The sequence below is a fragment of the Mustela putorius genome, unplaced genomic scaffold (genome assembly GCF_011764305.1).
Source record: "Mustela putorius furo isolate JIRA1106 unplaced genomic scaffold, ASM1176430v1.1 tig00000095_pilon_pilon_pilon, whole genome shotgun sequence".
Lineage (NCBI taxonomy): Eukaryota > Metazoa > Chordata > Mammalia > Carnivora > Mustelidae > Mustela > Mustela putorius.
In genome coordinates this window covers 41305447-41332371 of record NW_025421280.1, presented here as the reverse complement: position 1 = coordinate 41332371, position 26925 = coordinate 41305447, and the positions used below count along the sequence as shown (strand labels likewise).

Sequence of the window (26925 nt, the reverse complement as noted above, 5' to 3'; positions counted from 1 at the left end):
GACTTTCTCTCCTTCTCTCCCCCGCCCGAGAAGGGGGTCCGCCTCCCACCAACCAGCTGTGTGCCCGCTGGGGACGTCGATCCCGGGACAGGGGGTGGAGGTCCTCCCGGGCGATCCGCGCCGCGCCCCAAACCCGAGCCGCCGCCCTCGTGAATCACCCGCCCGGCCGGGCGCGGCCGGAGGCGCGTGCAACCCCTCGTTGGGGGCTTCCTGATGCCGCGGGCGGGGGGTCCCGGCAAGGCCGGGAGAAACCGAGGCCCGGGAGGGCGCACGCAAGGCACCCGGGCGCGCGGGCCGTCCGAGGGGGTCCCCCGCCCCCAGGGGGCCTCCCCGACCCGCCCCCACAAACCAACCCTCGGGGGCCCGCGGCGCGGAACCGCCGGGGGCGGGGTCCTCCCCCAACACACGGGTCCCCGCGGCTCTTACCGACCAGCACGCACAGCACGTCGAGCAGCACGAAGACCCACCTCCGCTCCATGCCGCCCCCGCCCCCGCCCCGGGCCGCGCCCGCGACCCCCGACGCCGGTCCCAACGCGTCCCGTCGCGCCCGGGCCCGGCCGCGGGGTCACATGGCCGCGGAGCCAGGCTCTGCCAGGGCGGGGCGGGGCGTGGAGGGGAAGGCAGGGGAGCGGCGGGGCGGAGGCGGAGCAGCGGGAGGGCAGGGGGCGGACTCTGCCCCGGCCGCGGCGAGCCGGGAGGAGCGGGGTGAAGGGTGCGTGCGCGGGACGGCGGGAGACCCCACGCGGGTCTGGAGGCGAGAGGGTTCGTCTGCGCCCGGCGCTCCCCCACCGCGGGCGGGAGGCGGAGGCCGAGGGACAGCGGTCCAGGGCGCCCCCGCAGAGCGGGCCGGCTGGGTCCGGGAGGGGCGGGTGGCGAGGAGGGAGGAAGGGCCCCAAGCACACTCGGGGGGAGCGCGCGGGAGGGCCGACCCGGCAGGACGCGTCCCCAGGTCTCGTCGTACCCAGGGGCTGGATACATCTGATACCTCTGGGTTTGGAAGGGCCCCAAACCTGCTGTGTCCCGGCTTCAGTGCCAGGGGTTTCTCCACGCCGAGCGCTGCAAACCCCGGCGTTCCTGGGAAGCGCGGCATTTCGGAAGGTCGGGTCCCTCGACACCCACCCCGGCCCCGCTCCCGTGGAGCACACGCACTGTCCCAGCTTCACAACGAGAGAGTGAAGCGTGCGCGCCCTCACCCTCGCTAGGTCCTAGGGAGCCCTGAGCTGGGAGGCGCCCAACAGTCAGGAGCTCCCAGCCGGGGCAAGGGGGCCCAAGGGGCCATGACTAGACCCTTTAGGCCGAATCCGTCTGAGAATCCTTGGAGAGCCCTGCTCGGACCCGGCAAGAAACCGGGCAGGTGAGGTTCTGTCCCTCTTCCAAGGTCTCACAGTGGGAAGAAGTAGAGCTGGGCCTTGAACCCAGGGGTGCCGCAGGGTCTGTTCTCTTGACCTTGAACACACATTCACCAGCCCAGTTCCTCCAGCAATCATGAAACAGGATGTTTCTCAGCCCTTTCTAGAGATGGAGGGAGTCAGGCCCAGAGACAGGAAGCCCCTGACCCAGGGTCAGGCAGCTGGGGCCTCCACGCAGAGCCCCACTGACCCTGCTCCCTGGGAGGGTGACTGGAATCGGCATTTGTGGGGTGCAGGGGGTTCAGGAGGGAGCAAAGCTGTTGGAAGTTGGGGGACAGTGCACAGCAGATCTCAGGCTCTTTGGCCATTATGGTTGGGGGGGTGGGATGTCTGAGGGCCAGCTCCTCTGTGTCCCAGACAATTTTCCCAGCTCTGAGGAGCAGGCGGAGGCCCTCCCCTGGGGCCTGACAACGGCCTGCACGGAAAGTCCTGGACTCGGATTTTCCGTCTGCGGTGTGGAGGGGAGACGCTGTGTGGGAGGCACATTCCCAGGACCCACCCCCTTTCCAACCGCCTGCAGAAAGGGGAGGGAGGGAGGCCGCACACACCCTAAAAATACGCAGCTTCCTCCGGGTCCCCAGACCCACTCCAAGGAGGGTTTTCCGGGGGCGGGGTCTGCTGCAGGGTCCACTTTCAGGCTCAGCTGGATCCAGCACTTCTGGGGCTCCGGCTCTGCTCCCTGGCTCTCCCGCTGCCTCTCCGGGAGCACGACGCCCGGTAAAACGTTCCAGAAATGTTACCGGACCTCATTACTGAGCTTTGCTCACGGTCCCGGGGGGGGGACTGCTCATCTCAGGGCAGAGAAAGTGGAGAGGAGGAGGGGTTCCTTACGGAGCACCTGCTGGGTGCTGGGTGCTGGGTGCTGGGTGCTGGGTGGGGACCTGGCTGGGAGGAGCCTGCCAGAGGAGGTGTGGTGCTGGGGATGGCGGAGTCGCGCTGGTGGGACCCAGGAGGTCTCTAGGGGAGGTTTGGAGGGCACAGAGACCGTGGGCAGGAAGGAGCGTGGCCTGTTCCCGTGGCTCAAGGGCCCGCGTGGTCTGGAGTAAACACCCTAACCCTGCTGAGCCGTCACACTGTCCTTCAAAACACCTGGGCAGAGTCAGGATTAAGATCTGATGAGGGCAGCAAGGATTAGGATTAAGGTCAGGATCGGGGTCAGGGCTCCCACCCCTGCTAGCTGGGGTCCTCCCCACGCAGGGAGTCCTCATACTTGGAATCTGCTTTAACCCTTTACAGAAAACCTGAGGCCAGTGAGGCCTGCTCGAGGGACAGAACCCGGGCTGGGAGCCGGACGTGGACGGCTCCTCCCCGACCTGCTGGATCCCAGGGACTCATCTGTGTCCCGGAGCCAAGTCCTGGGTGCCTGGTGACCCCCCAGGGAGTGGAGCTCAGGGCTCAGAAGGTGGTCAGTTCTCACCAACGTGATGGGCCCCCGGGTGTCTTGAAGTGCCGTGGAGGTAAGGGAGAGATGCCGGGAAGGGGGCAGAAGGGCGCCTGGCACAGAGCAGGTGCCCCGAGCGCACCACTCCCAGCCTCTCTGTGCTTCTCCGGGGGCTAAGTTCGAGCCCTGTGTTGGGTGCAGAGGTTACTTGAAAGCATGCTCTCGTGGCTCAGAGAGGCCGCCATGGGAGCTCTCCCAGCCTTGGGGCTTTGCCCCTGGAGTTGAGCCTGCGCCCCTGGGGGGCTTGGACATCTGTGTGGACACCGTCTCAGCCTGGCTGTGTGCGTCACAGGCACAGAACGCACCTAAGCCCTGAGATGGGACTGACCTGCCCAACCAGGAGCCCAACTCCCTGGGAAGCATCTGGAAGGTTAACAGAACAGGAGACGGTGCAGCAGGCACCTGGGGTCACCTTGGAGTCAGAAGCCAGCATCGGCAAATTTGGATCTCGGGCTGAGCTGCCACCTCGGACACAGTCCTCTCCCTGCCCCACACCCCCATGTCCACCACCTCCTCTGAGCTCCAGCTCCATTTCTGTGTCTGCTTACCATCCCCCTCCCCGGCCCTGAGCTCCAGGGGCAGGGCCAGCACCCGGCAGGCGCCAGGCCGTGACACGGCCCAGTGACTGAGGAATGGCTGAGCACCCACAGCCTGCGCCGGGGACCCTCCAGGTCAGCGGCCCCGGAGTCACAGCCAGAGAACATGAGCCGCTTACTCCTTTACAGGCCGGTCCTCACAGTGAGGGTCCCCCTGCACCGTGGCGCCCCCACCCCGCCATGTCCAGCCCCATCCAGTCTCCCTCAAGCACAACTCTGCCCCTTCTTCCTCCCAGACCCACCTCCCAGCATCCGCCCTACACAGCCCCAGGCCTCCGCGCGCTCATCCCCACGCCGCCCTGGCCGCCGTCCCCTCCTAGGGAGGCAGGTTCTGCACCTGCAGATGGGCAGCCTACCCAGGCCTGGCCGGTCACTCATTCAGTCCCAGGCACGAGTCTCACTCCAAGGCTCCCACTGGAGCTGCTGGGAACAGACCATGCTTCCTGGGGAGGGCCCAGGCGAGCTGCAGCTTCCGGTGCCACAGCTGCCACCTTAGCACGAGGAAGCTAGAAGCCAACCGTCACAGCAGCCACAGTCACGGGACAGCCCGGCCAGGGCCCTCGCGTGTGCGCATCAACATGAGGGAAATGACTCCTTTACGACAACCAGCAAAACCAGAGAAAGGGGGACCCCCGTCCAGAAGAAACAGGACAAGTATCCAGAAATGACCCCCCCAGGCAAGAAGAGCAAAGACTCAGGTAAAGTGTCTCTAGGAAAAGGTGGGAAATGCAGAATTTCAGTAGAGAAATGAAAAAAGCCAAGTCCACATCCTAGAACCAAAATATACCCAGAGTGAGTAAGAGAAGGTGGGGGGCGGGCGCGCGTCAGCCGGCATCCCCTTGGGCAGCCGGACACTGGGGGCAGCAGAGACGCTGGGACAGTGGCGGCCGGGGTGCCCCAGGCTCAGGAAAGGCACAAGGGGCCCCACACCAACCTGCCTCCCCTGGGACAGACCCACCCTACCCCCCGCAAACACGACACACGGGACCCAACATCAACCGGGAGTCCTCAATCCAGCAACCCTAAGACAAACACCACGTGCAGCAACGGGGCCTTCTCCGGCCGGCAGAGCAGGAACACCGCGGCCGTGGAGCCACCCAGGGACAGACCAGCTCGGCCGTGGCCCCACAGCCCCAGGGAGGAGCAAGCACCCGGCGCACAGCTGTCTTCAAAAGCCACGGCCACGGAAGAGCTCCCGCCATGCTTGTGGCAGAGTGGCCAAAATCCGGACCACGGATGCTGGCGAGAGCTGGCGGGGCCGCAGGCAGTGGGAGCCTCTACCCTGGGCCGCCTCCACAGGACCCAAGGCTCTCCCCGCCCCTGCACTGGCTGTGGCTTGGACGGCCTCACGTCGAAGCAGCATCATGACCAGCCCCCTACAGCCCTGTGCCACCTCCGCCACGACAGCCCAGATCACAGGGTCCACCGAGTGACCGGCCCCCAGCTCCTCCTCACAGCCCGTCCTCCCCAGCTACCACGAGGCACCCGTGGGTTTCAAATCAAGTTTAATAAATAAAACAGCAAGGGATTCAAGGCAGTTCTCACTTCACAGTGTGGTCCTTGGTGGGGTGAGGGAAGGTCGAGGCCAACTCTGCAGACGGGCTCGATCCGAAACCCTCTCCTGGCGACACCGGGGTTGGGGAGTGCTGCCCTGGCCCCGTGGAGGACCCCACTCCAATTTGTAAACAGAAACATAAATAAAACGGGGGAAGCTGGGAAAAAGGAGGGCCAGGACCCCAAACCGTCGTGCTGGGAGCTTCAACAGAAGAACGACCCACAGGGTCCGGGGAACGGGCTGGAGCCAGCCCCTCGGGGCTGCAGGCAACAGTGCCTTGGTACCAAGGGGGGTGCAGGTCACCTGTCTCCTCGACCCCACACCCGGGGCTGCTGGGGGCTGGAGAGAGGGGGGGGGGCGTAAAGTGCGGCGTTTCCTGAAGTGGAGAGCAGGGTGGAGGTGGAGGGCGGGCGCGGCCGACATCGAGGTATATGGCTCTGTGCCCCACCGGGTTTGGCACCGAGTAGCAGCTGCCCGCGACCCCGGGGCTGGGGCAGCCCACGACCCCACCAGGGGCAGGGAGATGGAGCCAAGCGGAGTGCTGAGGGCGCCCGGGTGGAGGCTGCTGGTGGGGGCAGCACCCTGCCCCATCTCCCCACCTCCCTGAGGGAGCAGGGACACCGTCCTCGCCTCTGCTGGCTACACGGGGCCGGGCCCTCCACCTCTGGCCGCCCACCGGGTACTGCGCCGGGGGCAGCAGCCTGGACAGCACGGACAGTGGGGCCGGGCACCGAGGGCGCCAGGCTGTGTGTGAGGGCAGGGCAGGCCCGGCCGCAGTGCGCCATGTCCTTGCCGCGTTCTGGAGCAGAGGCGGCGCTACCCGAGGCCCACGAGGAGGGGAAGGGTCAGGAAGACTGGCGGAGGCAGGCCCCGCGGCGGCCCCACGTCCAGTCCGGGCCACGCACGCCCGCCTGCGGCCAGGGATCAACAGGTCATCACGTTACAGCTGCAGGGGAGAGACCGAGAAAGGGTCAGTGCGGTCCCACGGGCGGCACAGCCTGGGGGCCGGAGGCTGAAACCGCGGCTCCCGGCCTCGCCTCCCCAGCAGACCGTGTTTTCACTAGTGCTGGTGGACAAGCTCCCCGGAGGCAGCAGTGTCCTGGGCGCCTGGGGAGGGCTGGTGGTGGGGACAGGGGTGGGAGGAGCCTGGCACTGGCCCCATGTGTACCTTTTTGGATTTTGAACCATATGAATGTATTACCTAGTCAAAAAAATAAATAAGCCAAATTAAAAGTAGAAAATAAAAGTAAGAAACCAACCGAGGCTGCTGCATGTGGCCAAGCCGTCCTCGGGGCACAGCCCTCCCCTCTCCACAGAGCAGCCCGAGGCTGAGGGGGACCTGGGGCAGGGGGACCCAGGGCAGGGGCCGCACTCACTGTGACAGGGGATCCGAGTGCAGCCCGGGGCCTGGGCACGCTGGGTGGGCGGCCAGGAAGGGATTCACGTCCCCAATGCCGATGAGTCCAAACTCGGTGACAGACAAGGCCACCTGGGCGGGAGCGACGACCTCCTCGGCCTCTCCGTTCACATCCACGCGGCTGGCGAGGAGGGGCAGCTCCTCAGGGAGGGCCCCAGGCAGGGCCAAGTCCGCAGCCAGTCTCGGGCTGCTGCCGGGCTCCGGAGGCGCTGTGGCCGGGGGACAGAAGGCCGGCTCCACCAGGCCGGGGGGCCGCCTGGGCAGGGGCACGGCTGGGGGCGCATCCAGCTGCTGCTGCTGGAACGGACAAGGCCCCGGATCCGAGGGCGGAAGGCTGTCGGAACTCTCCCCAGGTTCACCGACGCTGCTGGCCACGCTGTCCACACCGAGCAGCTCTGCGAGGAGAACACAGCTGAGGCCGGACCCCCGGAGACCCGGCCGTCCCAACGGAAGCGTGCCCGGCTAAAACCACACTCGTGCCTTCAGGCTGCCACCGGCACCGGGCTCCGACCCAACCTCTACAGGTCCGGCCCAGCCTGCGGACCCTCCACACGGAGGTGCCGCCACCAGGCATCACACACACACAGAAGAAACCCGTCACACAGACGCAGTGCGCCGAGGCTAACGACCCCGGACTGGGGGGGGGGTATCGTGACCAGAACACAGCAAGTTCAAAGAAATTCAAACAAACGAAACAGAGTAAGAGAAGCTTGAAGGCAAAATGCACGTGAATGCGAGCCGTCAGGCGCTTCTGCACGCACGTGCGATAAGCAAAGCCAGAAGTAGGCGGCTGCGGCCCCCTTTAAGCAAACCACTGAACTGACCAGGTTCCAGCACAAACTAAACCCCAGCGTGTGGCAGACTCAGAGCTGCGGTCCTCAGGCTTACCTCCGTGCTCACGGGCACGAACTCCAGTGCAGAGCCGGCCCTGTCTTGCTCTCGTGTGGCCCTGAACCCAGATGCCAGGGAGCCTCTGACACCCCCATGCCCTCCCACATGGCACCCAGAGCCACAGGTCACGTGTAGTACCCCGCCACGCAACAAGCCAGCAAGTCCCCGTGGCCACTCGTGTACGACACCGCATGGACCACTCTCTGGGGTAGAGCCCAGGGGCCCAGAGGAGGGTACCAAGGAGAAGAGGACACCCCCACGGGCAGGGACCTGCCCCACATTCTCACCTGTGTGCATCCGTGCCAAGGGGTCCTGCTCGGAGCCCAGGCCGTCAGCTGCAGGGGGCAGGGGTGGCGAGGAGCGGGGGCGGCCAGTGCCATCAGGGTCACTGCTGTCCAGGTCCTGCTCTGCGTCCCTGTGGGGAGAGTGCGATGTGAAGGGGAGACACCTGCCCGGGACGCCCACCCTCCCCACCCCGGGGCCCTGGGAGCCCGCTGCACGCACGTGGCTCCCGACGGGCCGCCTTTCCTCCGGCCCAGCCGCGTCTGCTGCGAGAAGTAGTCGTAGCGCTCCGACTTCTTCCACAGGTAGTAGTACTCCACACACTCCCCCACGGACCGTGTGCGCACCTGCGGGACGGGAGCCGCGTCACCTCCCGACAAGCAAAGAGGGTCCCAGCACCACCACGCTTGGCCAAATCAAGACTCCGCCTTCAGCCCCCCGCCACTGGCTTCCAACCCGCCCGAGGCACATCTCCTCGCCTAAAGCAGGACAGCACCCATCTGAAGAGACCCGCCCACTGGCGTGGACCTGGCACCCTGCCCTTCACTTCACGCCCGCGTGTCCGGTGCCACCTTCCTTGCCCCTGACCACAAGGTCCCGGAGACAGCGGCACCACCCCGCCCCTCACAGGCAGCCAACGAGGAGAGACAACCCCTGGTGCAGACCCCGGGACGGCCCCCCTGCCCAGAGAGGACAGCATGTGAGCCCACGCTTCGCACCAACAGTCTGCGGGAGAGCTGCTCACGAGGGCAAACAGGCCGTCAGAGGACACACTATGCTTTTGGGAACCCAACCCGAGATCGTATTTACACGACACAGAAAACCAAAAAAACTCTCCTCATGTGTAAAGTACCCTGGAAAGGGCCACAAACACGTGCCCGGCCGGACCCCACATGTCAAACCTCCTAGGGCAGAAGATAAATCACAGAGACCCAATGACCACCACAGGGAACACGCTCGGTGACTCGGTGACAGTGTGGCACGCCACAGAGGGGGACCACACCCATGGTGCATCCAGCCGATCCCGGACACCTGGTGCAGGTCTGACGCAACGGGACCTGTGTGCCGACCCCACTTCCATCAGAAGAAACTCGGAGAACCCTAATGATTCGGAGCATCTTCCCACTTCGCAGGTTCTCCCCACACCCAGCCAGCAACGGCACGGGAGTCCCCGCACTGTTCGCCAGAATGGGGGAAGGGACACTGGGGCCCAGGGAGGGCCCGCGGCGCAGCAGGAACAAGGCCCATATGTGATCTGTCTGCTCAGTGAGCCCCTCGGCACACGTGTCCTGCCGGGAGTCCAGGAACAAGGCCCACATGTGATCTGTCTGCTCAGTGAGCCCCTCGGCACACGTGTCCTGCCGGGAGTCCAGTCCTCGGTGGTCTCCCCGGGGCTGGCTCCAGCGGAGCCTGAAACGCATGGACAGGTAGCCCACGGCTGTCACCAGGGTGGGCAGGCATGAAGGGAACAAAGGCATCGTGCCAATGACACAGAAGTGGCCAGGCCCGTGGTGGAAACAGCGCACAGGGAACCACGTCAGGCCTCGAGGCACGGAGCCAACGCCGTGCTGGGCCCAGGCTGCTGAGCATGGTCCGTCCCCACAGCAGCCCCAAGCAGGCCCCTCCATCACCTCCAAGCTCCTGGGAGAAGCCACGGAGGCCCACACGTGAGCCCGCTTTCTGCCAGGAACTTCCCGACAGACCCCAGAGGAACACGATGACAGGATGAGAGGTCTGGTGGGGACGCCCCAGGGAGACGGACAGCGAGAAACTGAGACAGAGCCACAGGGACACGCCAGGCACATGTCCCATACCGCACAGCGGAGGGGCAGGGCTCTGGGCGTCATGCACAGCGCCACAGGCGAACGGCCTCACCGTGGAACGTGCAGACGCCAACGGTGACCCAGGTCTAGGCTAAGGCAGGAGAACCTGCGGCCAGCAGCGCCCCTGTCATCAGTCTGCAGCAGATGGCAGAAGGACCACGTCCTTTGAGGAAATCAGGAGACGGGGGCTGCGAGTAGGGCCCTAGGCCCTGTGCTGAGGAGATGGCAAAGCCAGGCCAAAGGGCCTCAAACAGAAAAGACTACTGACGTTCACCCCAGAGCAGTGTCTGGAGCCTTCGTTTTGGGGACGGGAAGATGGCCCAGCAGGCATCAGCAGAGACCAGAACAAGCCACCCAGGGGCGTGGGGAGAGTAGAGGTGGGCACTGGGGCTCAGCCATGGCTCCGGGGAGCCTGCCCTGAGGCCGGCGAGGTGAGCTGCACCCACCGTGGGGGGTGACGGGGGCCTGGTCTCCTGAAGGCTTCCCAGCCCCAAAGTGCCCCTGGGAGACCTGGCGGGAGGAGGGCAGGCCGTGTCCTCACCTTGTTGGCCTGGATCAGGTGGAAGTTCTTCCCGTGCACTCGGAAGCCGTGCTCGAAGTTCCTGCACTCCTCCTCGCCCCACGCACAGAACCCGTCTGCAAGCAGAGGGAGCGCCGTGGCACCCGCGGCGGCCCGGACACGGTGACGGCGAAGGGCAGGGAGGGCCGCGGCCACACGCTCACCTCGGATCACCTTCACGTTGAACCGCAGCCTCCGCAGGGCCTCCTCTGCGTTGAAATTGCATTTCACCAGCTCATAGAGCGCCTGAGGAGAAGCCACAGACTTCCCGCCTGTTCACCTCACCCCAGCCACCCCACCCACCCCAGAGAAAGAGGCAGAGGTGTTCACACCACCCTGTGGGGCAGGGACACCAGGGGGCAGTCACAGCGCCCTCCAGAGACGGGGATGTCACAGGGTGGTCACTCCACAGGGGCAGGGATGGGGGCGTTCCAGCCAATCTTAGGGACGGGGACTTTGGAAAGGTTCACACCACTCAGGCAGGAAAGTCGAGAGGGTTCACACCACTGTCCGGCTGACGTTGGGAGGGTTCGCACCACTCTCAAGGTGAGGACATCAGGAGGCTTCACAGCAGCGTCCGGGTAAGGACATCGGGAGGGTTCACACAAGTCCCAGAGTGGGGATGTCAGGGTAGGGTTCACACCACTCTCGGGGGGGAAACGTCGGGAGGGTTCACGGCAGTCTCGGGGGCGGGGACACGGGGACGTCGGCGGGGACACGGGGCGGGGACACGGGGACATTGGCGGGGACAAGGGGCAGTCCCACCGCCATTTCTCCCACAATGAGGGTTTCTCCGTTGCATTTGCCACCGTCACATGACCACACAGGGCAGGACCCTCGTGGCGGTCCTCCCCTACCACCCTCCTGGGGTGGCCCTGCCATTCCCCGTGCCCCTTCATGCCTGACCCCCTCCCCTCCTGCCCCTGCACGGTCCCCGCAGACACCTGAGCCGTTGCCCTGCAGCCCGGGACGCTCTGGCACTGGGCCCGCAGGTGACAGCCCACCTGCTCGCTGTCCTTCACAGCCTCTCCCTCCGGGCGCTGCGACCCCGCCATCTCGTGCCACCTCCGCTTCACGGCCCGGTACAGGAACTCCTCCACCTCCCTCTCGGGAAGGACGTTGGGGTCCCAGAGAAGCTGGTCATCATTCTCATAGACTGTGGACAGGGAGGGCTGGGTCACGTCACGGGCGCGCGTGGGGCCCTCCCACTCCCTCACCCCCGGGGCCTGCCCGGTTCCCGCGCGGCAGAGACGGACGACACCCGGACCACCCATGGCGGCACTTTGTGCCCAGGTGGCGTCGTCCGCTCCAGAACCCAGGGCTGGTTTAGGATCCGGAAGCCCTTCGACACGAGGGTGAAGGAGAAACGGCCGGCCCAGGGCACAGAGCAGCACTGCAACTGTCCACTGCCGACGGAAGGAAACCGCCTCGTCCAATCATGGGCGCCCAGAGCAGCCCACAGCCAAGGACATACGACACGGGACACAGACCCGTCCCCCAAGTCTGGGAACAAGACAGTCTCTCTGCTCTCCTCGCTCGGTCCGGGAGGGGTCACCGGCGCGACGCAGCCAGGAAAGGGGCTCAAAGCCGGGAGGACGGCGGGGCAACCGCGTGCAGCGTCGTTCACGCGCCACACGAGCACACAACCGCGTGCAGCGTCGTTCACGCGCCACACGAGCACACAACCGCGTGCAGCGTCGTTCACGCGCCACACGAGCACACAACCGCGTGCAGCGTCGTTCACGCGCCACACGAGCACACAACCGCGTGCAGCGTCGTTCACGCGCCACACGAGCACACAACCGCGTGCAGCGTCGTTCACGCGCCACACGAGCACACAACCGCGTGCAGCGTCGTTCACGCGCCACACGAGCACACAACCGCGTGCAGCGTCGTTCACGCGCCACACGAGCACACAACCGCGTGCAGCGCCGTTCACGCGTCACACGAGCACACAACCGCGTGCAGCGTCGTTCACGCGCCACACGAGCACACAACCGCGTGCAGCGCCGTTCACGCGCCACACGAGCACACAACCGCGTGCAGCGCCGTTCACGCGTCACACGAGCACACACACGAGAATGCAGAAGAACCACGGAGAACCGACGTGGAACAGCGAGTTAGCAAACTCTCTGTGCGCAAGACCGACTGAAACTACAAACCGCATCTCTACGGAGAGAAACCAACCGACGTGACATTTTTCCGAAGATGGTTCGCACCAGCACAGACGGGCCATGAGGTGCGACCAGGCCTGCAGCAGAAACACCACCGCCGGTTTCAGGAGGGGAACGGCACGCGGGGTCTGCAGGGGTCGACGGCGTCCCCGGAAGGACGACCCACGAGTAACCTCGGGGTTCGGCACAGCCCTCATCGAAATCGAGCTGCCAACAAGCTCACGAGCGGCTTATACAGACGCACGACCAGGCCCAAGGCTGGAGGACAGACATCGTCTCCAGCGCCACTCACGATGACGAAGACAGCGCGGGGACAGCCAGGTCCCACAAGAGACCAGCGGGCAGAAACCCAACATACGCACGTGCAACGGGCCACTCGGCGCGGGCCGGAGCAAAGCACAGGCTGGAGGCCTCCGGACCCCCGCCCCAACCACACACTCGACGAGCAAGCGAGGCTGCTGCTTCCCGCGTGGCGGGGAAGGTGGCGGCATTGGCCTTTGCAAGGACGCCTTCACGGCCCCCGCAAGGCACGGCCGGAGCTAACGCTAACGACCAGACGGCGGTACCCACAGCCCATGGCAGCCTCGTGTCCGGAACGCCAGAGGGACACATGGATCGGGAAGGGAAAGGCGATTCCACTGAAACCGCAGAAAGAGCCTCGAGCAGGGGCCTGGACAGACGTCTGCAGCGGCTGCTCAACCTAGTCCCAGAGACTCGCCAGTTAAAGCCACAACGAGACTCCCTTCCTCAGCTAGAGACCCCGCAGCGTGTGTGGGACGCGCACCGACAGGGCCACGACTCCCATCACCCGTCCCAGAAGCAGCGTGGACCCGCTCGGAGCCGCACGGACACACCCGTACTCCACCAGCACAATGGACACTCCAGGACACAGCACGCCACAGCCACGAGGCCCATGTGCCACACGCACAGATTTAACCTCTGCTGGGGGACAGAGGGCCACCTCGGGACCAAGGACCGGCCATTCCCTGGAAAAGGCAGAGGCCCCAAGGCTGGGGCCCCAGACGGAGGTTTGCACGTGCTCAGGACTCTTGGAGGAAGGGGCTAGGAAGTGTGCACGGCTGCCCTTGTCTGGGGGAGGGTGTCACGCGTCCTCAATTCACAGAGACTCACCGCGTGGTTCCACAACCCAGCTGACCGGCGCCGTCCTGCCTCCCCCCACCACCGCTTACGGCCCAGCAAGCACATGCCGCCACGACCACGTCCCGGCTTCCAGCCCGGGGCCTCCGTGTCTCTGCTGAGAGGCCTTGTCTCCTCCATCTGCCCCCCTCACTGCCAGTCTCAGGGGCTGAATCATCCTGGGAGACTCCTGAGCCCGGGGTGCCAGCCCCAAACCGCAGGGCCCGTGGGGCCGGGAAAACAAGACTCGGCTCGACAGCCAGCTGACTTCACTCCCCTTTTCTTCCCCTGTAAGCAAACACGGCAGCACCTATCTCCAAGGACAACAGGCCTCGCTCCACGTTCCAGTGGGGACATCGGGTTGGGGATGCAGAGCACCCTAAGGACAGCACACGGCAGGGGACACCTGTCTCTGAAGGACACCTGGGACGAGGCCCAGACACGGCAAGACCCGAGCGGGGAAAGGTGAGCACGCCCGCAGAGCGGAGGACGGCCCGGGCAGGACGGGGTGGGCGGAGCCGGGGGCAGGGGGAGCCGAGGACGGCGGCCTGGGGTGGCCTGGGGTGCGACAGGACCACGCAGCTGAGCTGAGGGACAGGGAGCAGGGAGGGGACGCCGCCAGGTCCTCCCGCCCCTCAGATTCCCTCCAAGGATTGGGACGTGCTCCAGGAGGCAGGCAGCCAGGCCCTTCCCGGCTAATGGGGCTCTCGGGTCTCCTCCCCCCGTCTCCCACAACCACTAGCCCCACTTACATTTCTCACCATGGCGGTCCAACTGCAGGCCGCTGAGGTCGGCTTGGAACTGAGGCCCAACCATGATCTCCTGTGAAGGCAAAGACCCGAGACAGTCTGGGCTGACGGGGCCCCAGGTGGCCACCAGAGCCCAGGGCTCCCCTGTGCCATCTGGCCACAGACCAGTCCTGGGGTCCTGAGCACGAGAGGCAGAGGAAAGCATGAGTGGGTGTGACAGTGTCTGGTACGGCCAGTCTCGGGGCAAGGGAGGGCGAGGCCGCAGGACCCCAGTTGGCTGAGGTCCAGCCCAAAGGCCGCAAGACGGGAGCTCGGGCCGCAGCACAGGGCCACAGCTGCTGCGCAAGTCCCCGGTCCCCAGCGCAGCTCAGGGGTCAGGGCCACTCACCTTCTTACATTTGTTGGCAGGAAGGGCGTCCTCCTCCGTGTCGGACGACGTGGGCGAGCCACGCTCTTCGTCTGCAATGCCCAGGAAGCAGGCTTCCAGGAGAGGAGAGAGGCTGAGCTGCGCCGTGGCCCTGGGTGGCCCACCCAGGCTAGCGGGCCCTGGGGCATCTCCCTACCTGCCCCCCGACTCTCCGTCCCTGAGACGGAACACGGCCCACCCCTGGCCAGACAGGACTGTGCAACGGGCACGGACTGGGGACCCAGGAGGCCTGCCCCGTGGCGGTGACCACCATGCCGGGTCCCGAGCCACGGCACCTTCCGCGGCCAGCCACGCAGGCGGTCCCGGCGGCCAGGGCCAGGGGAGGATGGTCTCCAGGCACTGCCCCGGATCCACAGACTTGCAGTTTCAGGAACCAACCTGCTCCCTCCTCAGATCAGCGACCGCAGGTCATGGGGAAGGCAGCAAGCCCCAGGCAGCTCCGACTGAGGTCAGGGCGCCCTCAGGGTCCAAAGCGTCTGGGCACACGTGCCCAGCTCAGGGCCCCTCCCGCCTGCAGCCCCGGAGCCCCGCCTGGCCAAGGGCAGGGCAGAGAGACACCTACATCCACTCTGGCTGGGAAAAAGGTCGGAGGCCTCATGGGAGGTCACAGACGGGGTCAGGTCATCGGCTGACGACTGTGTCTCTTCCTCTTCTTCCCCCGAAAGCAAATCCTTCGCTATCTGTTCCTTTTAACAAGAAAGCAGAAAACCTGTTTGTGGTTTGTTTCCACCGTCTCCAGAGAACAGTCACAGTAACGGCGCAAACACGGTGACTGACACCGCAGGCCCACTCCGGACACCCGCGCGCCTGGGCCAGCCCTCCCTCTCGCCGACGGAGAGGCCGGGCACCGGGCACCGGGCGCCAGCGAGGGGCCCCTGCGAGCCTTGCGGGCTGGGAACGAGAGTCCCAGCTCTCCCCACGGAGCAGGTGGTCTTCCCCTGCGGTGACGAAGCCCGCCCCACTGTCCCCTGCCCTGTTGGGACCCAGAGAGCGGAGCCGCCCCCTCCTCCTCCTCCTGGCTGGTCTCCACGCTGCCCTCCCCCAGCCCCGGCCCGAGGCTGCTCTGACCTACCCTCCCAGCCCTGCCCCCGTCCGCTCACCTTGTCCAGGGTCATGTCTGGGAGGCGGGCGGTGGTGTCGCTACCCTCGCTCTCCTGCTCGGAGACGGGGTCTGAGGCCTCGTAGCCGTAGAGGGCGAGCAGCTCATCCAGGGGCATGTCACTGCTCTGCGGGGGTCAGGGCTGTGTCAGGAGGGGCTGCTCAAGGTCACAGCAGCCACCCCCAGCCAGACCCCGGTCCTGCATCCAGAGACCCCCAGCCCCGTGGAGAGGCAGGGACCAGACACCTGATCCCCAAGAACCCTGCTCTGTGCCCCCGGTCCCCAGCCTCAAAGGGCGGGTCCAGGGCAGGCCTCCCCACTCCACAGGGTCCGGCCCAGGCTTAACCCCAGTACGGAGGAGGCCTCACGTCTGCAAAGCCAGCATGACGCGGGACGTCACTCCATCAGAAGGGAAACATGACCGACATCCGGACCAACGGCAAAGGGCCAGCCAGTAAAACCCAACAGCCACGTCGGGTTAAAAGCAGCCCTCAGTACAAGCAGGGAGTGGTCCGGCCACACGGACACAACAGAGACACGGCGGGCCTGCCCCCCCCAGCACCCCCAGCCCAGCTGAACAGGGAGGGAGGCTGCGGCCCACCACAGGGCACGGACACGGTGAGGCTCCGGGGCCCCAGAAAGCCCACTGGGAGGACGACGGGCATGAGCGTCGCCTTGCTCTCCTGAGCTGGCGCCGTCCGGCCGCACTGTGTCCTCCCCCGGGGACCCCGTCAGTCCCCCGACATCCTCGCCCCCCACCTTCCCAGGACCCCACTGACAGGGACGTTCCTGACGCCTCCTGCTCTCTGTGCTTCTGCTGGGGAGAACAGGGGGCCCAGGGATCCCGGCGGGTGCCCGGGACCCCTCCGCAGCAACGCTCCGGGGAATGGACAGCATTATTCCAGTTCTCCGACTCGCGCACGGGCTGACGAAGCGAGCCCCAGGGGCACAGCACCCCACAGTCCCGGTGGGCGTCCCTCCTCCCAGGGGCCCTGGGCCTCGCTCCGGATCTCACTCATGTGCTCCACGAACACCATTCTCCTTTCCCACGTGAGCAAAGGGGGCACTTGGGAGTGCCAGCCACAGCCCAGAGTGCCCCAGGGTTCCGGGGGCAGCGGCCCCGCTCTCGCAGGACACACGGGCTGGAAGGGGGCGATGCGGGGGCAACGGGCCTCCTGTCTGGCCCCACACAGGCGTCTCCTCCAGACGACCCCCTGTGCCTGCTGTAACAGCAAAACTCAGGCTTTTGAGCAAAAAACTTGAATTTTGGAAAATCTGGATCTGACACCAGGAGCTTGGTAAACCTGCAGTATTGTTTAAGCTGATACAGAACGGCAGTGTCTCTGCCTTTATCTTGGAAATTATATTCTTTCTTAATCAGGTTTTGTTTTTTTTAATTTATTTTCAACTTAGTTAACTCACAGCGTAGCCTTGGTTTCGGGGTAGAATTCAGAGATCCATCAGCGGCACGGGACAGCCAGTGCTCACCCCCACCCGCCCTGTCCCTCCCCCGCAGCCCAGCTCGTTCCCTGGGGTCGGGCGTCTCTGTGGTTTGTCTCCTGTTTTCATCGGACTTTCTCTTTCCTTCCCTTCCCCTATGTTCATCTGTTTTGCTTCTTAAATTCCCCATATGAGTAATGCAGCATTTATCTTTCTCTGATTTTAATCAGTTTTTTAAAATTCTATCTGAAGAAAACCTAGGAGATGTACTTAATACATAGCTGGTTTTAGTTTTTGGTTAATTTTGAAACATTTTAAATTCATTTTAAACTTTTTAAATTGTTTTTTTTTCCCTAAGAGAAGACTTCTGTCCTTGGTTATAGGACCAGAGTGGCACCAAGCGACACGTGGCACCAGACTAGGAAGACGCAGTATTATTACTGCTAATAAAAAGCTCCCAGCGCTTGGGGCCCGTTTGGTGAAATCAGTGCTGACATCGCCATGAACTGAGAAGTCACGTGCTAAGCCACTAACCCCAACGTGACTGTATCTGGAGACAGACCTTCGCAGGAAGAATTAGTGCCATCGGACGTGAGGATGTGCCTCTGATCCAGCAGGGTCGGGTCCTTGAAGAGACCCCGGACAGCGTGCTGTGTTCGCTCTCGGCCACGTGAGGACACAGAGAGAAGGCAGCCACGTGTAAGCCAAGAAGAGGGCCCTCACCAGAAGCGGCCCTGCCAGACATGAACGCAGACTGCTGGCCTCCACAGCCACGTGGCTTAAAGCCCCCCCCATCCACGGTACTAACGAGTGGTTTCCTAGATTTTGTAGCGTGAGCTTACGTTTGCAAGAAGGGCAGGCTGGAGAGCCCGTATGGGGCAGACCTCTCACCATGCAGGAGGGAACAGGATCCCACGGGGGAAGAGCCACCCCAAGTTCACCACCACTGGGTTCCAACGCAACCACACCCAGAAAGTTCACAGAACACGGTTGCAAAAAGCACTCTGCAACCACCGCACCACTTACTGGACGTGGACCCACCTTGTCTTAGAAGGTGGGTGACTACCTCCCCTCATCTAGGAAGGGCCGGATTCACACTTCAACCAAAAGGATCACAGATGAACGGGTCTGCCTTAAAGACAGCCGCTGGGGTCTCCTGTCTGCTTCTGCATTTACAGAAAGAGGAAGTTTTCCACTCCTCTCCCCAACCTGTTGTGGTTTTTTTTTTTTTTAAGATTTATTTATTTATTCCATTTTCAGTACTTGTTTTATTTAAATTCACTTTAGTTAACAGACAGTGCATTTTAGTTTCAGAGGCCGAGTTTAACGACTCAACCGCACGTGACTCCACTCCACCTCAACTGCCCACCACATCATGGGCCCCCCTGGTGCCGGTCACGGGGCTAACCCATCCCCCACCCCTCGGTGCATTTCCTAGAGTTAGAGTCGCTCACGGTTTGCCTCCCTCTCTGATTTTTATTTTATCCTCTCTTCCCCTATGATACTGTTTTGTTTCTTGAACTCCACACAAGTGAGATCATATGATAAGCATCTTTCTCCGATTGACTTATTTCAGCTGCATAATAGCCTCTAGTTCCATCCACGTCGCAAATGGCAAGACTGGGGGGGTGTGACGGCTGCATAGTAGTCCACTGTATCTGTGGACCACATCTCCTTTATCTGTTCATCTGCTGAACAGCATCTCAGCTCCTTCCATAGTCTGGCTATTGTGGACGTTGCTGCTAGGAACACTCAGGTGCACGTGCCCCTTCGGATCACTACGTTTGAATCTCGGATAAATACCCCCTAGTGCGATTGCCAGGTCCTCTATTTTTAACTTCTTGAGGAAACTCCACACCGTTTTCCAGAGGGGCCGCACCAGCTTGCATTCGCAACAGGGTAGGAGGTTCCCCTTTCTCCGCATCCTCGCCAGCATCTGTCATTTCCTGACTGGTTAATTCTAGCCGTTCTGACCGGTGTGAGGTGGCATCTCATCGTGGTTTTGATCTGTATTTCCCTGATGCCGAGTGATATGGAGCACTTTTTCATGTGTCTGTTGGCCATCTGGATGTCTTCTTTGCAGAAATGTCTGTTCATGTCCTCTGCCCATTTCTTGATTGAATTACTTGTTCTTTGGGTGTTGAGTTTGATAAGTTCTTTATAGATTCTGAATACTAGCCCTTTATGTGATAAAACATTTGCAAATATCCTCTTGCATTCTGTTGGGGTTGTTTTTTTTTTGTTTTGTCCACTGTTTCCTTTGCTGTGCAAAAGCTTTTGATCTTGATGAAGTTCCAATGGTTCATTTACTCCAGAGAGAGATAACAGAGAGTGAGAACACGGGGGAGAGGGAGAGAGGGAGAGAGAGAATCCCAAGCAGACTCCCCACCCGTGGTTGATCCCACCACGAGATCAGGACCTGAGCTGACACCAAGAGTCAGACGCTCAAAACCGACCACACCACCCAGGCATCCCCAGCCTGTTTTTATTTTAGAAAAGTTATTTTTTATTTTTTAAAGATTTTTTTTATTTTTAAAGATTTATTTTATTTTTTTATTTTTAAAGATTTATTTATTTGAGAGAGAGAGAAAAAGAGAAAGCAGGGGAGTGGCAGAAGCAGAGGGAGAAGCTGGACGCGGGGCTTGATCCCAGGACCCTGAGATCAGGACCCGAGCCGAAACCGAGACTCAGACACGTCACCAACCACACCGCCCAAGCATCCCGATTTCTTTTTTCATGTTCATAAGCATCTGGTATTTCTATTAACAAGACATTTACTGTATAACCTTTACGAAGCTCTTTGAAATCCTCAAGAATTTTTAAGAACATAAAGAGGATTCTGAGACCAAAAAAGAGCAGTGAGTTTAATGCCTAGAGCCCTAAAGCCCCAGGAGCACGACCGGGTCTGGCCTGACCCCCCATGACCTCAGCTCCTAGCACAGCGCCTCGTGCTGCCCAGACAGACACACACAGACGCTGAGATCTGAACAGCCGGGGGTCTGGCCCAGGAGGCCCCCCCACACAAGGGCAGAGGGACCCGCTCAGCCGAGTACCTGGGCTATGAAGTCCTTCTCCAGCTCCCCTTCAGGCTTCTCGGGGTCTCCTGCGGCCGGCTCGCACGGCTCCTGGAGGCCGTAGTTCTGGGACAGGATCTCCACGAGGTTGAACTGATGGTCCGCAGAGCCCATGGACACCACTGAGAGGAGACGGCACCGGTGTGAGCTGCTCGAAACCGCACCCCAACCATCACACGGGCCAGGGGACGGCCAGGGAGGACACGCCAGCGGCCAGGCTGTCACCAGGGTCAAGCCCCACAGCCTGTGGCCAAGTGCACTCATGTGCTCACGCACACACAGGGGAAGGGCAGTGTGTGCGTGAGGTGCGAGTGCACGGCTGCCCGTGAGCGTGCGGCGCTCTGGTCAGCACCACGCGGTCATGAGGGAGGGACAGCAAGGCCGTGGAGGGAAGAGCACAGCCAGCTGACCGCACACACACATGCGGGACGTGCGGGGAGCCTCTCGGTCTCCGTCACCGCAGACCCCTATGGCGGAGCGGGGAGGAGGCCACAGACCAGGCAGAGACGAGCACCCGGGCGGCCCAAACTGCAGAAGGACCCGGCTCCCCGTCGGGCGGGGCCTCCAGCTCTGGGAACACGGACCCGCCGCCGGTGGTGTGCCCCGCAGGGGCAGCAGGGTGCGGGGGACACGCAGAAGGCCCGACAAGCGCCCATCCGCCCTCCTGCTCAGCAGAGCCACAGCCACAAGACCCGGCACGGGCCAACGGCTGGCAGACGTGACCAGATGATTGGTTTTCCCGAAAGAACCAGGATGTGTTCGTCTCTCTCCATTCTGGTCTTCAGTAAGTCACAGTCAAGGACAACAAAGACTAAAGGGAGTGGCGAGGGCTCTGTCCACCCAGGCCAGGGAGACGGGAAGGCCAAGGCTGGCCTCCTCCCTCCGCCTGGGGCCACACACAGGAGGAGGGGGAGCTGCCAGGGCCCAGCGTGGGGGGCGGGGGGTGCAGAGCACCCGGGAAGAGTGCCCCCCCAGCACCAAAACCCCATCTTCCTGCCTTGGCTAAGGTAAGTGCCCACCAGGCCAGCAGGCCACCCCAGGACCCTCTGGTCCTCTCCTCGGCTGTCCTGCCGCCACCAGAGGACGAGGGGGCGTCCCAGCCGCTCGGCTCACACCCGTCCTTGGACTCTGGGAGCCTGCACACGGTGTCCGGCTCTGCCCAGCTGGGCGAGATGCAGTCTGTCACACCCACAGAGGCCCTGGTGGCCCTGGGCGGGGCAGGGGAAGGGCGAGGAAGGTACCTGCCGCTGTCTGCAGGCTGGGCTCCCCGGGGCACAGGCTGTGAGCGAGGCAGGACGCCACACCAGGGCTCTGCCTTTCCAGTGAGGAGGCCTACGGAGGAAGAGAAGCAAAGTTGGCTTGGCAGGTCCCTGTAGGACACCTGGGAGCACGTACAGCGCAGAGCCCCACTGCCCGGGCAGCCCCAGGAAGAGGCCTCAGCGGGGAGAGCCCCCCTTGGCTTCCAGGCAGAAACTGATGAACAGATCCCAAACTTCACAGGAAAAGTCAAGGGACCCAGATAAGCCCAAACAATCTTGAGGTAGAAGAGTTCCTGGTTTGAAAGTACAACAGAGCCACAGGAATCAGAGCAGTGTGGCGCTACACGAAGCTGGACAGATGAATCAAAAGGACAGACTGGAGAACCCAGAAACAAACCGACCGGGTCACTTCCGACTGAGTCTCGACAAGGGGACAGAACGGCTCCGTGGGGAACGTCCGTGACACACGGTGCCGGGACGACAGGAGGGCCACGTGCTTGCTGGCACTGCACACAAGGGAGCCCACGATGGACCCAAGACCTTCAGGGTGAGAGCGAAAACCAGGGAGCTCTTAGAGGAAAACACAGGAATCACCTGTTTCCCTGGACACACACCACGGTTCCTCAGAGCGCCAAAAGCACAGGCAACGAGAGGAAAAGTCCATCGACAGACGTCTCCACCGGGAAGGACATCAGGAGGAAGTGAGAAGACAGTCCTCAGAGGCAACCGGGGGCCGCATATCACGAAAAGGGACCCGCTACGACTCACTAATGGAAAAGCAAAATGGGAAAGGGATCCAAACCCCCAGAGACACACTCGGTGGCCCGTGAGCACACGGAGAAGGGCTCCTCGGAAGGAAGCCAAGCGGAGGAGGGAGCCCAAGGAGGGCAGGCGCTCGGCGGCCCCGCAGGCCGGCACGGTGACAGACCACCCAGCACATCCTCCACTTGCCAGACACGAGGGGTCGGCCCAGCGCACGGGTCACTCCGAGACGAAGCCAACCAAGCAAAGACAGACCCAGGATGGGGTCTGTGTCGGCCTGGGCTGCTTCAAGGCAGGCGTAGGTCCCTGAGTGGGTGCCTCCCCCACCCCCAAACCAGGTAGGGGGCAGCTCAGCACCGAGCTCACCTGCACAGACACACCCGACTGCCCAGCCTGGCCTTCCACCGGCTCCCGCGTATCCGGCTTCCCATGACCTGGGGCCCAGACACACTCCGCGTCCTTCTGCGTCATGACACTCGGTCCACGGGGGCTGCGCTTCTGTAGAGATGCCACAGGAGCCCGAGCTCTGCCCACCCCGGGGTGACGCCCTGTGCTGCTCCTGCAGGGCGTGTGCTACGTGCGTCCCCCGACTGCGCTTACTTCTCTCTCGATCACCTGCCCCTTGTCAGTCTAACTCCCCGGGCACCCACCCCGAAACCGAGGAGGGGAGGGAGGTCCACGGGAGAAGGGACACACGGGTCCACTACAGCGCGCATGTGGACGTCCACAGTGGGACCTTCACAAGGGCCGGAGATGGGAAGGACACAAACGTCCACCAGCGGAGGAAGACGAGCAGAAGCGTGGGCGTCCCCAGCCGCCACCAGGAGCGAGGCCCCCATGCACTACTCCAGGGCCGGCCCCGAGCCCGCGACGCGCAGGGAGGGGACCAGACACAGGAGGCCACATGGAGTGTGAGTCCACGCGTGCGACACGTCCAGACCAGGCTCCTCCACGGACAGGAAGGGGGCTCTCGGGGGCCGGGGGCGGGGGAGGGGACGGCTGAAGGGACGGGACCGCTCTGGGGACGCGGCAGGTTCCAAAGGTGACCGCTGATGGTCACACAGCTCCAGATGTGCTGAAAACCACTGAACTCCGCACACGAGGACGAGAGAACCGTACGAATAAACCTCAGCTAAGCTACCTGTGCGCACGCATGTGCGCACGCACACGGGAACACACACGCACGCACACGGGAACGCACACGCGCACGAGATCTGAATAATGAAATCAAGTTACGGACACGGAGAAAGCTTTCTCAGGATGCCCTCGCTGGATCCTCGAGAGATCCTCCAGCCCTCGTGGGATCCTTCTCCTCCCAGGAGAATCGAGGAGCCACAGCTCAGGGAGATCAGGTCGCTCACCCGGCTCACACGGCACAGAAGCCGCGTCCCTCAGGCGCGGACTCAGAGACCCTCTGCGGACGTGCCGCTGCACAGACAACGCTGCAAAGGTGAGGACCACGAAGCCGGGAGGGAATGAGCCCCCGCTTCTCTGGGGTGAGGAGTGTATGCGTGTATGCGTGTGTGCGCAGCCTCTACCAGCAGGGATGCTCTGTCCCTATGGGGGTCCGTCCCAGGGGCGGGGGTGGGGGGCTGCTTGGAGCTCCCCATGGCCTCAGATCTGCAGGTTCATTCCCAGATGACTCGGGGTTCCTCGACACTCACCAAGGAACGCTGACTTCATGATTCTCTTCCCTCCCCTGCCCCAACATCTGACCTGGAGACGTAAGCCCACCCTCAACAGTGGGATTCCCAGGCCCTCTACAACCTTTGTTGAGAACACTGGGGATGTTTCCAGCAGAGCCAAAGCCCACTTTGCTAAAGCGGAAGAAAAAACAGGACGGGGAGCGAGCTCAAGGAATTTCAGGTTAGAAAAAAAAGTACGGGAGGAAGGAGCAAAGGAACGTGCAGATGGGGTCCCAGAGGAGTGGGGAAGCCAGGTCTCGGCAAGGACAAGCCAGCTCTTCAGCCCTGTCTCGTGGGACCCCGACGGCTCCGACGCAGAGGCCAGTCACCAGGAGACTGGAATGCAGGGCCTTTCTCCCCCGGCCAGCTCCTCCCACTGCCCTTCCCAGCATAACCCATGGCGACACCATGGCGGCCCCCACGTGCTCTCCTCCCCCTGGGACCCGGGCATGGCTCCCCCTTCCAGAAGCAGAGTTCTGGGCCCCCTCCCTGGAGACCCAGATGGGCCTGGGACTTAGGGCAGGCGGCTCCCTGGGACTTAAAATGCAGCTCAGTCTCCATCGGGTATCGTCTGGGACAGTCACCAGCCGCCACGCTGGGAGGAAGCCCAAGCCACAGAGAGAGGCCATGGGGAGGGGTCCCAGCCACATGTGAGCAGGGACGCTTCCTTCCCCCAGGCCGGCTCCAGCCCCAGCCAGCAACCGAGGGTCAGGGCGGCCAGTGAGGAGCCTGAGTGGGGCCAACCATTGTTCTGACACCATGAGTCTGACAGCGATACACAATGACAGCGAAGAGGAAGAGCCCCACGGACCACGGAACACCTACGCCGGGCCAGGTGAGGAGAAAGGCCCTGGGTGCGCCGCGGTCCATGGGGAAACAGGTTCTGCCTGTCCCCACCCACGCGAGTCACCAGTCTCACCAGAACACAGAGAACAAACCAGCGGGAGCAGGCAGACACAGCACGGAGGCGAGACAGAGGAGTCCCCCGCCCCCAGGTGGAGACGGAAGGGCACCCAAGAGCGGCGGCGGGGGACGTGGCAGCGACTGCGTCACTGAGCCGAGGGTCCCGGGGAGGACGAAACAAAGCCCTGCAGGATTTTAAGTCCAAGACCAAGACAGTGCCGGTGGGCCTTTCCAACACCCAACTGGTGCCGCGAGGCAGACAACGCACAGCTCTCCCGCCTTCCCGCGAGGTGCTGGCCGCGACCCCGGCAACGAGAAAACGCGGCACGTGCTGGCAGCTTACAAACCATCGTCCTCACTGGTGAGACCTTACCAGGGACTGCCTAAGGATCAGACACTCGGCCAAGATACCAGGAGAACGCGTGCCTCCAGGGCACTCCCATTTCAGAGATGGGGGCACTAGCGCTGTGGACACTGAGTCACCCGCCCAAGATCACAAAACCTTGGAGGCTCCGGCACCGCCACAGGCGTCCCGGGCAGAGGCTGACTGTGGCTCATCACGTCGGACATCTCCACGCCTGCCAGCCCTTTAGTGACCAGTCCCTTTAGGACAGGCACGCTGGGACCTGCGCTCACAGCCAGAGCCCCGGGCCGCGCAGAGCCGGGCACACGTGGAGCTCACACACGGAGCTCACACACGGACCTTCTCCTGGGAAACCAACACAAATTCACTCTTCAGGGCACCGGCACACACACTCAACAGGTGGGAGAGGGACACCCTGGGCAGTGGGCTGGCTCTGCAGGCTTCAGGGGCTCTGCCCCCTGCAAGGCAGAGTCAAGACCCACAACCCCAGCTCAGCCAGGCGGGCGAGCTGCCTACACGCCCCGCGCCCCTGAGCCAGGAGCCCACACACCCTCCCGGCCTGGCCTCTGCCTCTGGTCTCCCAGGTCAGCCACCACCCCCAGGAGGCCTCCGTTTCCCTAAACGCCCCCTAAGGAAGGAGAACTGTCTACGGGCCCTTTGCAACCAGCCACCCAGCACAACTGGCTGCTGAGATCTCGCCCTGCACCCAGACACCCACACCCTCTTCGGCGCACACGCAGGACCTGCTGCTGCCCCTCGCTCGTGCGGGAGGACGGCCATTCCCACCGCGCTGGGCTACACCCGAGCCCCCCACACAGCTCCGGAACCGCGCGGCGCACGCCCGCGCCCGCGGTGCCCGTCTGGGGGGCCCCCTGTCCTCTCGGCCTCAGGGGCCCGGCCCGTTTCGGCAGGAGCCCGCGCGGGGTCTGCGGGCCCTAACTTGCGAGCCCAGACGGCAACGCCACGTCCTACGAGTCCCGGGGCCTGGGCCCTGGCAGGTGCACCGTCCCCAGTCCCCGCGGGGCCCTGCGAGGGGAGAGCGGTCCGCCCTGTCTCACCCAACGAAGTCGGGAGAGAAAACCGGGGACAGCAAGCCCACCCCGGAGTGAAACTTTTCCGTCCGGCTCTGACGGGGCGCGCAGCCGCCCGGACGGTCCCGGCGAGCCCGACGGCGCGTCGCAGTCCAGGCCCCGTCCGGCCCCCCGGGTCTCGGGGGAGGGGTCTCGGGCCTGCTCCCCGGGCCCAGAGGGGCTCCGAGCAGTAAGGCCGGCGGCCGCCCCGAGGACGCCCCCACGCCCCGGCCGCTGCGCTCAGGGCTCCGTCCGCCCGGAGTCGGCACCGCGGGGGCCCGCGAGCGGGGTCCCGGCGGGGTAGCGCGGCGCCCCCACCCCGCGCCCCGGGAGCAACAGTCCGCGAAGTTGGCGGGAGCGCGGGGACGGCCGCGCCGGGGCGGGGGCGGGGGTCCAGGGCCGGGGCCCCCCGGGAGCCGCCGGGCGGCGGGGCGCGCGCCCCCGCCCGCCCCGCCCCGCCCCTCCGCACCCCGCCCCGCGCTCCCGCCCCCCGCCCGCACATGCGCACTGCGCCCCGCGATGTGGCAGCCGGCGGGGGGGGGGTGCCCGGGGGCGGCCGCCGACGGAGCTCCGCGCCCCTCGGGCCCCGACGTGCGCGGCGCCCCGGGCCCAACCTCCGCGCCCCGGGGCGGGGGTCTCTGCGCCCGGAGCCGCGACGCGGCCGGGCCCTGCGGTTGGGGCCGCGGGCGCGCGGGGGCGGGGGGCCGGCTCCCCCGGCCCGCTCACTCACCTCCGCCATGGCCGTGTGTGCGCGGGAGGCGGCGGCCGCGCCGGGATCCCCGGATGCGGGGCCGCGCGCTCATTGGCCG

The 26925-nt window shown here is 64.0% G+C and overlaps 2 protein-coding genes and 1 long non-coding RNA gene across 14 annotated transcripts in view; 1 reads left to right on the top strand and 2 right to left on the bottom strand.

Annotated features, from left to right (window-relative positions):
* Positions 1–993, bottom strand: part of PLPP2 (phospholipid phosphatase 2) — an 8494-nt gene extending 7501 nt beyond the window's left edge. The window contains exon 1 of one of the 2 annotated variants that reach the window (XM_045088359.1): positions 427–993. In XM_045088359.1, the coding sequence (XP_044944294.1) occupies positions 427–978 (552 nt within the window). In that variant the 5' untranslated portion in view covers positions 979–993. The remainder of the gene's footprint in view (positions 1–426) is intronic. The other variant, XM_045088361.1, reaches the window with a different exon arrangement.
* The window catches only part of LOC123394378, a 5075-nt gene extending 96 nt beyond the window's left edge, over positions 1–4979 (top strand). The window contains exons 1-3 of one of the 4 annotated variants that reach the window (XR_006609085.1): positions 1047–1354; positions 2034–2126; positions 2646–4979. This is a non-coding gene — a long non-coding RNA (uncharacterized LOC123394378). Of the gene's footprint in view, positions 1–680; positions 763–1046; positions 1355–2033; positions 2127–2645 lie in introns of those variants that run through there. The other 3 variants (XR_006609087.1, XR_006609086.1, XR_006609088.1) reach the window with 3 other exon arrangements.
* MIER2 (MIER family member 2) lies at positions 4935–26925 on the bottom strand. Of its 8 annotated transcripts, XM_004778150.3 has the most exons (16): positions 22461–26098; positions 21734–21872; positions 21315–21405; positions 20053–20195; positions 15561–15686; positions 15023–15146; positions 14422–14513; positions 14037–14106; positions 10978–11129; positions 10138–10219; positions 9956–10050; positions 7814–7938; positions 7597–7724; positions 6378–6813; positions 6170–6202; positions 4935–5947 (listed from the first exon to the last, which is right to left on the bottom strand). In XM_004778150.3, the coding sequence occupies exons 1-15, from the start codon at positions 22523–22525 to the stop codon at positions 6199–6201; spliced, it is 1872 nt and encodes a 623-aa protein (XP_004778207.1). In that variant the 5' UTR covers positions 22526–26098; the 3' UTR covers positions 4935–5947; positions 6170–6198. The 8 variants fall into 8 exon arrangements, with proteins under 8 accessions (XP_004778207.1, XP_004778206.1, XP_004778205.1 ...); XM_004778149.3 differs by having other exon boundaries at positions 4935–6202; XM_004778148.3 differs by lacking the exon at positions 6170–6202.

Excerpts from the sequence above, each read along its gene's own strand:
- MIER2 (XM_004778148.3), bottom strand. The coding sequence starts at position 22,525 with ATGGGAAGCCGGATACGCGGGAGCCGGTGGAAGGCCAGGCTGGGCAGT. Across the intron at positions 21,406-21,733 it reads ACTCAGTCGGAAGTGACCCG|GCCTCCTCACTGGAAAGGCA; the intron begins GTCGGTTTGTTT and ends CTTCCTCCGTAG. Across the intron at positions 14,514-15,022 it reads TTTTCCCAGCCAGAGTGGAT|CCTGCTTCCTGGGCATTGCA; the intron begins GTAGGTGTCTCT and ends CTCTCCTGGAAG.